Source organism: Rhipicephalus microplus, chromosome 8, assembly GCF_043290135.1.
Source record: "Rhipicephalus microplus isolate Deutch F79 chromosome 8, USDA_Rmic, whole genome shotgun sequence".
Classification (NCBI taxonomy): Eukaryota; Metazoa; Arthropoda; class Arachnida; order Ixodida; family Ixodidae; genus Rhipicephalus; species Rhipicephalus microplus.
This window is the reverse complement of record NC_134707.1, coordinates 121,297,793-121,311,721: the sequence shown is the minus strand read 5'-3', so window position 1 is coordinate 121,311,721 and position 13,929 is coordinate 121,297,793. Positions and strand designations below refer to the sequence as shown.

At 44.2% G+C, this 13,929-nt stretch overlaps 1 protein-coding gene across 1 annotated transcript in view; it reads right to left on the bottom strand.

The window, feature by feature from the left end:
- Nucleotides 1–13,489, bottom strand: part of LOC119165497 (kelch-like protein 10) — a 95,604-nt gene extending 82,115 nt beyond the window's left edge. Inside the window, exon 1 of the mRNA XM_075870334.1 lies at nt 13,120–13,489. Within this exon, the coding sequence (XP_075726449.1) occupies nt 13,120–13,361 (242 nt within the window). The 5' untranslated portion in view covers nt 13,362–13,489. The remainder of the gene's footprint in view (nt 1–13,119) is intronic.
- Nucleotides 13,490–13,929: the final 440 nt, after the last annotated feature.

The window sequence follows — 13,929 nt, the reverse complement described above, 5'->3', positions numbered from 1 at the left end:
AGCCCTAAGAAGTTTCGTTGGTCTTTGCTCTTACTTTCGTCGCTTCGTGCGCAACTTCGCGTCCATCATTGCACCTCTGACTAGTCTGCTTTCCAACAGCAAAGTATATCTGCATGGTCACCTGCATGTGACGACGCATTTCACCAGCTGCGCCGCCTGCTGACCTCGCCACCTATTCTTCGCCACTACGACCCCACTGCTGCCACAGAAGTTCACACTGATGCAAGCGGCGTTGGTCTTGGCGCAGTTTTGGCACAACGGAAAGGTACCCAAACCGAATACGTAGTCGCTTATGCAAGTCGCGCTCTTAAGAAGGCTGAATTGAATTACTCCGTGACAGAGAAGGAGTGTTTGGCCATAATCTGGGCGCTTACGAAGTTTCGCCCGTACCTTTACGGCCGTCCTTTCGATGTGGTCACAGACCACCACGCTCTATGTTGGCTGTCCACCTTGAAAGACCCGTCCGGACGTCTGGGTCGTTGGGCACTTCGATTGCAGGAATACGACATCCGTGTCGTATATCGTTCCGGTCGCAAGCATGCGGACGCCGATGCACTTTCCCGATCGCCATTAACACCAGATGTGGCTTCTCTGTCACCCCCTTTTACCACCTTGTCACCACTCGACAGCACTGACATGCTTTCGGAGCAGCGTAAAGACCCATACCTTGCCTTGTTAGTCGACTACGTTACCGATCCATCTTCTGTCCCTTCCACGAGAGCGGTACGCCGGCAAGCAGCCCACTTTTCCTTACGTGACAACATTCTGTACCGCCGCAACTACACGCCTGGTGGTCGGAAGTGGCTCCTTGCTGTCCCAACTCATGTGCGCTCTGACATCTGCATGAATTTCCATGCAGATCCCCAAAGTGCTCACGCAGGTGTCCTGAAAACCTACGAACGGCTGCGCCAACGCTATTACTGGCGAGGAATGTATCGTTTTGTGCAGAAATACATTCAGTCTTGCACCACTTGCCAACAGAACAAAACACCTCCGCGGCACCTTACCGGCATGTTACAGCCGCTGCCGTGCCCGGCTCGCCCATTCGACCGCGTGGGTATAGACCTGTATGGCCCACTCCCAAATAGTAGCTCTGGAAACCGGTGGATTATTGTCGGAGTCGATCATCTGACACGCTACGCTGAGACTGCAGCTCTACCGGCAGCGACCGCCCACGAAGTTGCACTCTTCATTCTCCGCAGCTGCATTCTACGCCATGGTGCTCCGCGGGAATTACTCAGTGATAGGGGTCGAGTGTTCCTGTCGGAGGTCATCCAAGCTATCCTCGCTGAATGCAACATTATCCACCGGAAATCTACCGCATACCATCCACAGACAAATGGTCTTACTGAGCGGTTCAACCGCACACTTGGCGACATGCTGAGGATGTACACCTCCTCCGACCACACTAACTGGGACGCTGTATTGCCCTTTGTTACCTTCGCTTATAACACCGCGACGCAAGCGACTACCGGTTTTTCTCCGTTCTTTCTATTGTACGGCCGCGAACCTTCCCACCCCCTCGACACTATACTACCGTACCGCCCTGATGCATCTGAGTGCTCCCCGCTTTCGGAAGTCGCCAGATACGCTGAAGACTGCCGTCAGTTGGCTCGGTCTCTGACAAGTGAGGCTCAAGGTCTACAAAAGACTCGACACGACGACGCTCACCGCATAGCTCCTACATTTCGTGCTGGCTCCCTTGTGTGGCTTTGGGTGCCCCCGCACGTTCCTGGCCTATCTTCCAAACTTCTGGCCCGGTACCATGGTCCGTACCGTATCATTGACGCGACCTCCCCGGTGAATTACATCATCGAGCCGTTAACACAATCACCAGATTTGCGCCGTCGAGGACGCGAGACCGTACACGTCGACCGTCTCAAGCCCTACTACGACCCCATCATTGTGCCTACTCCCTGAGTCGCCAGGATGGCTACCCTTCATCACACGGTAAATAAAAGCCCAGTGGTGCCAGACGTACTTGTGCACGTCGCTAGTTATGGGAATGCTTCCTTAACTAGTGCAACAAACTTTCACATTGGTGTTTCTTCATCTCATATTCTTAAATTTATTTGAAGAAACGAGCAGTGCAACAAGTCTTTAACTTGTACATCGTGATACATCGTTTAATTTTCATTGCTTCGCTTTTAACTGCTAGCGCCACGCTTTCGCTAGCGTCTTCGAACGAAAACACTAAAAGGAGATTGTTGCTGCCGTGTGTCTGCACCGCAACACCTCTTTGTTAAAAGTCTTTCAACTTCGTAAAAGACCGCTTACTTAAAAGACTTTTTGCGTGCCCGTGTGATACAGGTATAACTTGTTTGTTTGTGGGGCACAAGTTCGCCCGTTTTAGCTATTTTTATTAAAGTCTAGTTTTAAACTGTGTGTGATAATATGAGTGCCCTTCCTGCATGGACCAAATGCTGGTCTGCAGTATGTTTTATTTATTTATTTATTTTTTATTTATTGATACTGCAGTCTCGAACAGAGACTATAGCAGGTGTGAGACAGAGGTACAGAGTATTCTGAAAGGGCAAAATAATACGCACGCAGAAAATGCATAACGCGGACAATATAATGCATACAATTAAAGCAACACAAATAGGGATGCGAAACGAAATTCGAAGTAATTAGTGAAATGCCAAGTAGGGTATATAGAATATACAGAGGATACATCGTTGGAAAAAAGATTCCGTTTAACTGATAATCAAATTTTACAAGTGACACACAAAAAGGAACAAATGCAACAAAAGATATAATCAATGGTACTAAAGAACTACTCTAAGCATTTTTCAAACAATGGAAGGGATTCTTGTGTTACAATGTTATTAGTTAGGTTGTTCCAATCAGCAATAGTTCTAAGAAGAAAGAGTATTTAAAGCAAATATTTCGTGGAAATAAAAGAGCTATCATTAAAGAGTGTCTTTGCCTCGTAGCATAACCCCCAGAAAAAGTGATAATGTGGGAGGTATCTATGTTGTAATGTCCTTTAACTATTTGGTACAAAAGTTTCAGTCGACAAATTTTATTTCTCTTCGTAACTGTGGGGAGCCCACTTCGTTTGATGACCTCAGTAACTGACGAACGACCATAAGAATTAAAAATATAACGCACTACTTTTTCTGTATTCTTTCTAATTTGCTGATGTTTCTAATTTGCTGATTTTTTATGTTACAAATAAAAAAAAACGTTGGCGACCCACCAGGGCACATGCGCAGAACCCAAGACAATCCTATTTTCTTGCGTTCGGGCTGACCCAAGGCCTAAATATTGAAAACTAGCGCGGGCCCCAAGGCGTCTTGCGTCGCGAGTGCAATGAAGCAGACGCAGCGCAAACACTCGTGCCGTATGGCCAGCGTCTCGCATAACTTAAGTTTGGCCACGTGTGCCCCCCCCCCCCTCCTGCATTTTACCCAACGAAGCCTGCGTTTGACCCAATTCTGAAATTGCTTATCCTCCCAAGGCAAGGACAGTCTACCCAACGCAGCCTAGAGACCCACTGTTTCGGATCCCCGATTCTCGCTGAGTTACATCCCAACATAGCCGGCGTGTTGCTCTACATGTTGCAGAGCTACTTTTTGGTATGAATGAATATTGTGAGTGACACCAGCGTTTTGAGAAATCGCCATCTGCGTGTGTGTTTGGCGGTGTCAAAGATGGATATACCCCTTTTAGAAGCACACTGAATGGGACAGACGCTTAGATACGACGCGTGCACAGTAAAAATTTTTACACCCAGAAGGGTGTAAATGAGCTTGTCCCGTGGACGACACCCTAAGGGTGTTAATTCAGCACCTTCCAAAAAGGGTGCTTTTCCACGCACCCTTAGAATAGGGTGTACATGTAAAAAAACTGTAGGGTGTTACAAAAACACCCTTAAGGAAGGGTGCCTTCGATGTCCTTCACTTTTTTAGCACCCTCTGAGGAGGGTGCGAGAAGGGTGCGCAAGGGTGTTAAGTGCCCATGGCAGGGGTGCCAGTATTCTTTTAGACTGCACTAATAGATATCAGCATGCACTGATTACACACTATTTGAAGAAAGTGGTCCTGATTATCAATGGTGCACCACCTGTCGAGCTCCATTTATTGCGTGTGGGCAAAAATATAAACACGTACAATTGTGTATGAATTTGTGCTGAATCTATATATGCTTCACAGTATATGCATAATGCGCGTTACAGAAAACGAGGCCTTGCTCCCTTGCATATTGCATTTATTTAATAGGCAAATAAAACTTATAAACTTTTCTTCTGCCACACAACTTTTTCCCCAGATGTGTAACACGTTCACGTATACGTACACTACACATGCAAAACCTCGAATGTTTATTATATTTTTTCAGTTTCACTTTATTGACAATTCTTTGCAACATACAATTACACTGGTTTCAGTTTAGTATACTGCTTCAAGTACATAGAGACTACAAATGAAATACACGCTAATATTTCCCTATAATTCTTTCAAATATCTACAATCCCAGTGGTTTCCTGTTTAATACTCCATGTACACAATCGGTTAATAGGAATGAAATTCCTATTAACCGATTGCCTGTAATGTTTGTATCTGCCTGTAACCGATTGCCTGTAATGCCTGTAATGTTTGTATTTTTTGTAAATTTGTAGTTCTGATTTTTTTCTGGGTGAAGGGGCCAGTGAAGCTGTGAATTGCAGTTTTTTTTCCCTTCGCACCAAACCACGTATACATTGTATTTTCGTGTACTTGTCACGTGGTTAAATTAACTCAAACTCAAACTCAAAATACAGGCAAATATATACTTATAATTCTTTCAAATATATACAATCACCATGATTTCACTATATACGCCTTCATGTACACAATCGTTCCCAAGAAGTGATGCACACAAAAATATATACAGATAGTGTTTTGAAATGTATACAATTACAGTGGTTTAAGCTTTGTATTCCTGGATGTATAACAATTGGTTATGGGGAATGATGTACATGGAAACATATACGGGTTATCGCACATATAACTGTAGCGAATACTTAAAAAACCAGTACAATGATCAGAAACAAAATAAGCTAAAAATGAACACAAAACTGAGTCAGGACACACAAAAAACAAAAGAGGTAACGCATAATTATGGCTAATGACATAGTTGGGTCACTTTATGCCAAATGTCCCAGCCATTATGGCAACAATCTGAAATGTATTCGAAAAACTCGTGCTGCATTGAAAATAGAGAACTTCTGGAATATTTAGGAGAGGAAAAATATTTGGTCACGTGGCTGCCTTCTGAACTTCCTGGAATGCCGTCTAGGTGTTGTATGTGAAAAATTTTATTTTAAAAGCACCGCTCCTTCTTTCTATACGAAACTCGGTCTACGTGTTACGTAACAAGAGCTTAATTTGGGCGAGTTGGTTCATCGTGGTTGTGTGCTAGTCACAGCGCGACAACTTCAGGAAGAGACAGAAAGGACAGGAAAGAGCACCGACTGTCAACTGAATTTAATGAATGTGCTATGAGCGCTCTTATACAGAGTACAAGAACCGTGTTCATGCGCGACGACACGTGTGAGCACTACAAAATAATCCTAACTGTGAAAAGAATACTACCTCTCGGAAAGGATAAGTGAACGTGTAGTGATGCACTGATCATTGGTTTACCTCATAAAAATATTTCTACAAACGTTAAATTGGCATTAAGTAAACCTATTCTCGTGACGAATGGTGCAAGATTGACTATTCCTGTTGCCGTTTAGTACACACACTTTTGAAAGCTTGCAAGGGGTGGAAAACAACACGTTAATATCATACCTGCTGGCTATTTTTTAATTGTGAGACACGTGATGTGGTATAACATGCAAAGGTTTTGGTCATTGTTTTTGTTCGTCCTGTCTTCTTTAACTTTACTTTCTGCAGGAGGGTTTTGCAAACGGGTGTGATGATTCTGTTGGGATATCCAGCATCTTTTAGTCTTTTAATCTGGTTTTTAGGCCTGACCTCACCCTTGTGCTAACAAGACTTCTGAAGGGTGGCCTGAATACATGTGGTATCAATTCCTCTTTCTACTAATTTTGAATGCCCACTATCAAAAGACAGAACATTCTTAGCACTCCTGGGCTGATAACACCAGCCAATACTCCAACAGCATCATCACACTTGTTTGTGAAACCCTCCTGCAGAAAGTAAAGTTAAAGGAAACAGGACCAAAAGAAAAAAGAGACTGACCAATGACCTTTGCACGTTACATGGTACTACGTACATAAGGTGTCTCACAATTTTATGAAAAGAGCCAGCAGATATGACATTGTTATTTTCCATCCCTTGCAAGCTTTCAAAAGAGCATGTACTTACAGCAACAGGAATAGTCAATCTTGCACCGTTCGTCACTAAAATAGGTTTACTGAATGCCAATTAAATGTGTATGAGATACCGCTAACATGTGGAAAAGTAAACATAGGACAAACTGAAGAATGCTTCAATGATCAAGCAAGACAGCATGCTTTAAATGTTAAGAAGGGCTATAGTAGTCTCATGGCCGGACACCGTAAAGAATGTAAGTGTAGTCCTAGGTTTCATAAAACACGGTTTTTGAAAAAAAAGAAAGCAGAAAAAATGAGAGATTTTAGAACTCTTTATCAGGAAGGCCAAGGATCAATGCATCAGTACACCTTCACTTATCTTTTCCGAAAAAGAGTATTCTTTTCTCGGTTAAAATTATTTTGTCATGGTCACACATGTGTTGTTGCAGATGAGCCCTGTTCTTGTGCTCAGTATAAAAACGCTCGTAGCACCTTCAATAAAATTCAGTTGACAGCGCTCTTTGCTGTCCTTTTTGCGATACGATTTTTATTATAGAAAGAATTTATTTTCTTACAATTTAGGTATAATGATGAGTTTTCATTGTATCACAACATGGAGCAAGTTGCATCTCAATACGGACAAAAATTACGATTTTGTTAAATTCGTGATATTTTCTCGTATATTTCAGCAGCTCGAGAGGTTTAAAGATATTTTTTCCTCAAAATATCAAAATATACCTTCTGTGGAGTAAGTATTCACTGCTCAGATATTCATACAAAGTGCAATATTGCAATAAAAATGCAAACATAACACATTATGGCTTTATTCTTGGAAGCGAATGTGGCAAAAAAAATTGCACTAATATTATTCAGCTTCAAATACCTTACAGAAGCACATTTACTTAACAGGTAGACCGAATTTGCTTTAGAAAAAATAAGCGGCAGTGTTAAAACGAAATTTTCCACAAACAGCACACAGACCGCATTATGCCAGGAAGCTATAAGCCAGTCACATGTACAAAACTTTTTTTCTCGCTGAAATATTCTAGCAGTTCACTGTTTTCAACGCAATAAGTCAGCACATTTTTTTTTAAATACATTTCAGATGGTCGCCAAAGTGGCTGGGACGTTTGTCATGGAATGGTACAGCTATATTTAAGCAAAATAACTTACACAAATAACAATATTTGTTCATCTACCATGACCACTAGAAAAGTTCTTCAGGTATTGTGACACTAAAATGTTCAGCGTCGTACTGCCTGAACAACTTCTTTGATAAACTCCAAACTTACGCCGAGAAAAAGCCGCTCAATCACGGTGGTTGTTAAAGGCCTTGCGACTGTAGGCAATTTTGAAAATAAAAAAAATCAACTCATCAGTGCTGTCACTCCTTCTTCGTCATTACTGACACGGAAGATTTTTCGGTCATCCACGAGTAGGTTCAGGAACTAGGCTTGCTCTAGGCTGGGGCCTAGGTAGACTACGCAGGACGTCAGCGGCACCTTCTCATCCTGTAATAAAAGCAAATATGACTTCTCATAAAAGGATGTTCGTGCTCTTCTAGTAGCACCATATATGAAGAATGTGTAGTGTGTATTCTTTGAAATGGCGTGTATTTGACATTACACTGAACTCGAAGCATACAACCCATACATTCTAATAATTTCGTATGATAAAGATAAGAGTTTTCCAGCATACAGCAAATTCCCGAATTAAGGTGAAGTGTAAGACTACAGCTGAAAAATGGCACTTACGAAAGCCTGAACTCACCTAAGAATCAAATTCCTTCTAGAGTAGTGAGCCAGTGTGAAAAACAATTCTTAAAGTACAACGTTCAGAACATGTAGCATTAATCAAAACGCACAAGAAACTTACCTCTTCATGTACAAACAATGAAGGCATCTCTGCTTTCTCTTTTACATGAGAACAAATGATCTTGGGCGTGGCACTAGCGAAGAGGTCTGCAGAAAAAGTAAAAGATTTACTGGCTGTAATCACGCCTGTAACAATCTGAGGAATTGTGACAATTCAGCAATCAGTGCAATTCTGACTGCCTCTATAAGGGCATCAAAAATGAACAATTTTCTCGTTCTTTCTACCCTCACAAGAAGCTTCGTCAATGGCATCTAATCCAAATTTGACGCTGTGCTTCCTATTTGCCTGCTTTTTAGACGTAGGGCTGCGATCACGTGTTTTGTGCACCTAATCTAGCACAGAAATTCGTCATCTATAATTCAATTATCTTAATTCATTGTAATTTTATAAACGATATGATAGCTCGTCCAGTTTTTAAAGAATTGCGGGCCTGCAATAGGCACTGCCTAGCACGTATGAAAGTATTTCTTTTTTTTTTTAAAAAATTCTTCAAAGCTTGCTTTCAGAAAAAGCGTCTGGCATATTTCGACAACCAATACATCGATAGATATGTGGGGTTTAACGTCCCAAAACCACCATATGATTATGAGAGACGCCGTAGTGGAGGACTCCGGAAATTTTGTACCCCCTGGGGTTCTTTATCGTGCGCCCAAATCTGAGCACACGGGCCTACAACATTTCCGCCTCCATCGGAAATGCAGCCGCCACAGCCGGGATTTGAACCCGCGACCTGCGGGTCAGCAGCTGAGTACCTTAGCCGCTAGACCACCACGGCGGTGCTTTCGACAACCAAGCCCATCCTCTGATGGCAATCAGGGGCACGCTATTAGCGAATATTGACCACGGGATTTACAAACACAACCCGTGCTTAAATACTCAGTTAAACACAATCAAGCAAGTAGGAGCGCTCGAACGACACCAACGCGCGCGGACGCCGTCTACGTTGCAGCAGCCATGGCTTGTGCTAGAGCTACCACACATAGCTCCCACAGTCACGTATACTCTCTCGTTTCTGTTATAACGTCGAACGTTATCGCAGATGAAAGCAAAGCACGAAAAGCGCAAACAGAAATGAGGGAAAACAACGCACGGCGATGGCCCCAACAACGCGCCTTTGGAAGTCAACTAGATCTTTCCCTGTTGCTGGTGACACGTGTCCTAAATATTTTAAAAAACCGACGCGCACGTGCTGGGAGCATCGCGGCATATCAGCACCTCAAACTATACCGTCTTTAAGCAAAAAAGCCATTTCGTACAGTGCGCCACTGTACATCATTTTTTTTCTTTCTTTTTTTTACGCTTACACCTACAGAAGCACGCTGCACATTTGAGTAATAATAGAAATGCTATTACGATGTAGCCTAAAGTGCATCTTGAAACAATATCAATCACTTTGAGCAGTGTAGAGACAATGTGCGATCAGGAACGAATCGCGCCCTTGTTAAGTGATCACATCACTCACTGTATGAGTGATGCAGGCACTTACACAACATCGCGCATAGCAGTGTGAACTCGTTAAGTCACACGTTTAATCGGGTATCTGCAACAGGCCCGCGAACGCATGCTGTTGTGAATGGCTGGCAGCCTACTTCGGCATAGCTGCTGCAGGCGCCCAGCTAGCGCTGTATGATTACTACCTACGAAAACAGTACACTCACCGTTAACAGGCCCACGTTGTCCGTGTCCGCCGCTCCATGAATATTCCTTAATCCGAGCGTCACTTCGAACACGGTGTCATGCGTGACCACCATTGAAGATGTGCCTGTTCGCTAGAACTCACACAGCGACCAAGACCCCAGACCAACGCAACGCATTTGAAAGACGGATGAGACACAGAAACGTTGAGAGAGAGAAGGAGGAGGCACTGGCGGCGGCGCCGCAGCTGTCGACGCAGGTGTTCGGTGACGCATCTATTCGCTTATCTACACCGCCGTTGGGGGGGCAACGCTCTCCGGGGTGAGCGGGGGGGGGGGGGAGCGGGAAACCCGCCAAGACGGCGCCGAAAGGCAAACGCTATGGCGCATACTGCTGACGGTGGTTTGACGCGGAAGACAATTGAATTGCGCTTCAAGAATGACTCCTTGTAAATGGCAACTCTCCTTCCAGCTAGCTGCACAGCGACGCAGGTTATTTACCAGCCTCGGTTTCTTTGAGTATTTTGACGGAATGCGATTGCAGTTGGCGAAAAATAGTGAAGCAAAACTTGCGGAAAACAAAGTACACCATGGAATGGCCAGAAACAATAATTATTTCGTCCTCGGTGGCCTTAGCGGGAGAGCATAGCTACACCTTTTTCCAGAGAAATTTCTTTTCGCATTGTCTGTGTCTAGCAATTCCGCGTATGTTGCCGCAAACACTGAATGCGTTGTCGAAGCTGAAACAAATTAATCCACAGTCGCGGATGTTTAGAAGGCTTGTCACGCACCACGAAACGTGCCGAGGTTGTTATAACAAACTTTTTGCTGACCACATGATCAGCACATAATTTCATATTGTTGCCCAATGAGCTAGCTAAGCACCTGTAGCAAAGGCAGGTCACGTTCTTGTTAAACATTGGTAATATAAACGACGGCTGTGCATAAGTGCAGTGACACCTTCCGTGTGAATTGGTCATAATCCACGTTTTCGAGCGTAGAAGTGCCTCAGCGGACCTAATCAGCTACCACAGCAAGTTCGTAAGCAACGATGAGGTACAAAAATGGACAGCTGTTTTCCATATACTGAATAGTCCGTGTACAGTGCGTTGACCACCGCCATTCCTTAAGCCACCTCCCATATAGACTCCCAGTCTGAACAGGTGTGGGACCTTAAACACTAAGAAGCAGTGCCCCCCCCCCCCGCACACACACACACACACGAAATTCGAGGGCGCACGGGCTGATACACACGCATACTTATTCACAGGCGTGCACACATACACGTATACACACATACGGCCACACAAACACGCGACCGTAAACACACGCATGCATGGGCGTACACATGTGCACAGGCACGCTTAACACAAACACGGACTTGCACATACACGCGCACGCACACATGCACGGGTGTACACACAATCGCGCCTACACGCGAACACATGCGCAGGCTCACGCACACACACCCATACTCGGGCGAACATTATGTTCCTGTATATAATCCATAGCAAACATGTAGCTTATAACCAACGCTAAGAAAAGCTTTCGTAACATGGATTGCAGGTAATTGCCATTATAGATGAAACGCAATTTGCTTCTGCTGGCATTCTGCTGTATTCGGAGAGCACCTTCACACATTCTAAGTCTAGGCCGTCATTTAATGCAAGGTCCACATATTCGTGCAGTAGCTACGCTGATCGGCCGCCAATACGAAGGTCGCGAGATCGATGCTGGCCGTGGCAGTCGAATTAAGACGGAGGCGAAAAGGTAGAAGCCTGTGCACGGTGCGATATCAGCGCCTATTAAAGAACACCAAATGGTCAAAATCTCTAGAGCTTTCCACTACGACGACCCTCATATTCATATCGAGGTTTTTGAGATGTAAAATCCCAAATATTATAATTATGTGTTCTTCTTATGCTGCATATTCAATCTGATGAATCGTCACCTACACCCTTCTCAGACACAAGAGCACCCTTAGAGCCTATTTTAGGGTGCTATCGAGGCAAGCACCCAAACAAAGGGGTGCTTTTTTTTCAATCGACCATTTATAAGTGGTAAAGGGTGTTGCAAAAAGTGCTTTCTCGTGAAAGCACCCTTTTTACACCCTTTTGGGTGTAAACATTTTTATTGTGTGGAAAGAAGTAACCGCGAATGCCTCAATCATGATGCATTACTGCGCTTTACCAAGAATGCAGATATGACTGTAGTAGATATAAACGGCGTATTTTGTAAACGTACAAAGTGTGGAACCATGGCGCAGAGGATAGTCGGCCTGGCATCTGTTGCCAGAGGTCGCGAGTTCGACAGCTGATGACGGAACTTCTTACAGCGAAAGCTGCTATGAGGTCAAAGCTTGGTTCACGTGCAGCGCCGTAGTTGTCCGCAGCTGCCGCCATCGCTGCCGCCGCCGGCGTCCGTAACCACATCGCAAGTGAATAGAAAAATAAACCTACTACCAATGCCACAGTGGGGCTTGAACTCGGGTCCACTGGGTGCCAGCCCGGTATTTTACCACTGAGCCACGCCGGTGCTTGGCAAACTGGCATTAGGCAGGCTTGTTGCCGGGAAAGCAATCGCGTAAATACGTCTTATAAAGCATTTTAAAAGAGCGAAAAAAGCACCAATGGTCGCACAATTTGAGTAGCATAAAGAGTCAGTTGTCCAATGTTCCAACCCATCAAATAAGCTTGTTTTGTTCAGCTTATAACTGTTGCGCATACCCACTTCTGGCATTATCCCTCATCGTAGTCAGATACTGCATGAACGATTGCCACAAATTTCCTCGCGATTGTTTAGCGGATATTTCGCTTCCCAGAAAAATGACGAAAAATATCATAGTGAATGCCGGCCTGCTACCCTAAAATTTCTAATATTGACGCCACAGTGGGCATCAAGCAAGATTGCTTGCAGCAGTTACCCAAGGAGTGTTTACAAAAGGCTCTGAAAGGCCGCTCTTCTAGTTTTTGCTGTGACTGTGCTGTGCCTTCTGCGCAGTCCTGGCATTTTTTCTCTCTTTGTCTTCGGATCGTGCATATTTTTTCGAAATCATTTCCATGACAGTTTGGTGGACCGCCGCATAAAACGCTTTCTTGTTATACAAATACTCGTCGAATGCTTCACGAGAAATTGATTCTCACAAGGTGTAGGAACTGAACTGTTGAATTAGCCAGGTTTTGATGAATAACAATATCTAAAGCTTTATTTTCACAGTGATTGCCTAGATTGAAAGATTATGAAGCATTTTACCTGAATAAAACCTTTTCCATTTTCTACAATGCGACGCGAAGCTAATATTCAATACTGAGAGGAGCGGGACTCAACGAGATACCCAATACTCACCTGGCAGCCGTCACAAACCGGTGTGCCCAGATCTCAGAACCATCAGAAGCCCGGAGGACAATGTCACAAAACTGCCGCTTATTCCTCTGTTCCCGCAGTCCAAGCATAGACCGAACTGCTGCTCCCCGGGTGAAGTCGACCCTCTTGCCGTTGTCCTTGAACAGGATCGCTGCCTCTGATGAGATTGTGACGATGTCCCCTTTGTCTTTCCTGCTGGCTGTAGGTATATCGGCGGGTTCCATGGATATTTTTTTCACAGCAGCGTGCAGACCAGGATGATCGCAACGCGCAAGCGCTGCCCGGCCAGACGCGATCGCAACGGGCGAGCAATTGCAACGCCTCTTCCTAAGCCCAGGCGCTTTACGGACGATTGAAAGTGTTCTTGTTCACCTATTGATCGTGGCGCATACCCGCTATGGGGGATTGGGCAAGAATCGAGTGGTTTTAAAAATTATTGTTCAGATTTGGGATAATGGAGATATAATAGAAAAATTACCGATGACCTAGGAAACTGCGGTGCTTGATCTAACGCTTACAATATTTAAATAAACAAATTTAATCTTAGAATAGAGGAACAATCTGATTTTTATACGTGTATAATTTTGTAGACATGTTAGCATAATGAAACAGATTATTTAGTCAACCTATTAGATTCACCAATATAGTCCCGGAGGGCCGCGCATACTGTCGCATTAGAGAACCCAGAAATGGAAGCTCCAAAAGACAAAATGACAGGCACAGATAAGTCCCTACCAATACCTCGTAAAGATATTTCTATGTAAAAAGCTGCTACCTTCGATTCGCACGTAC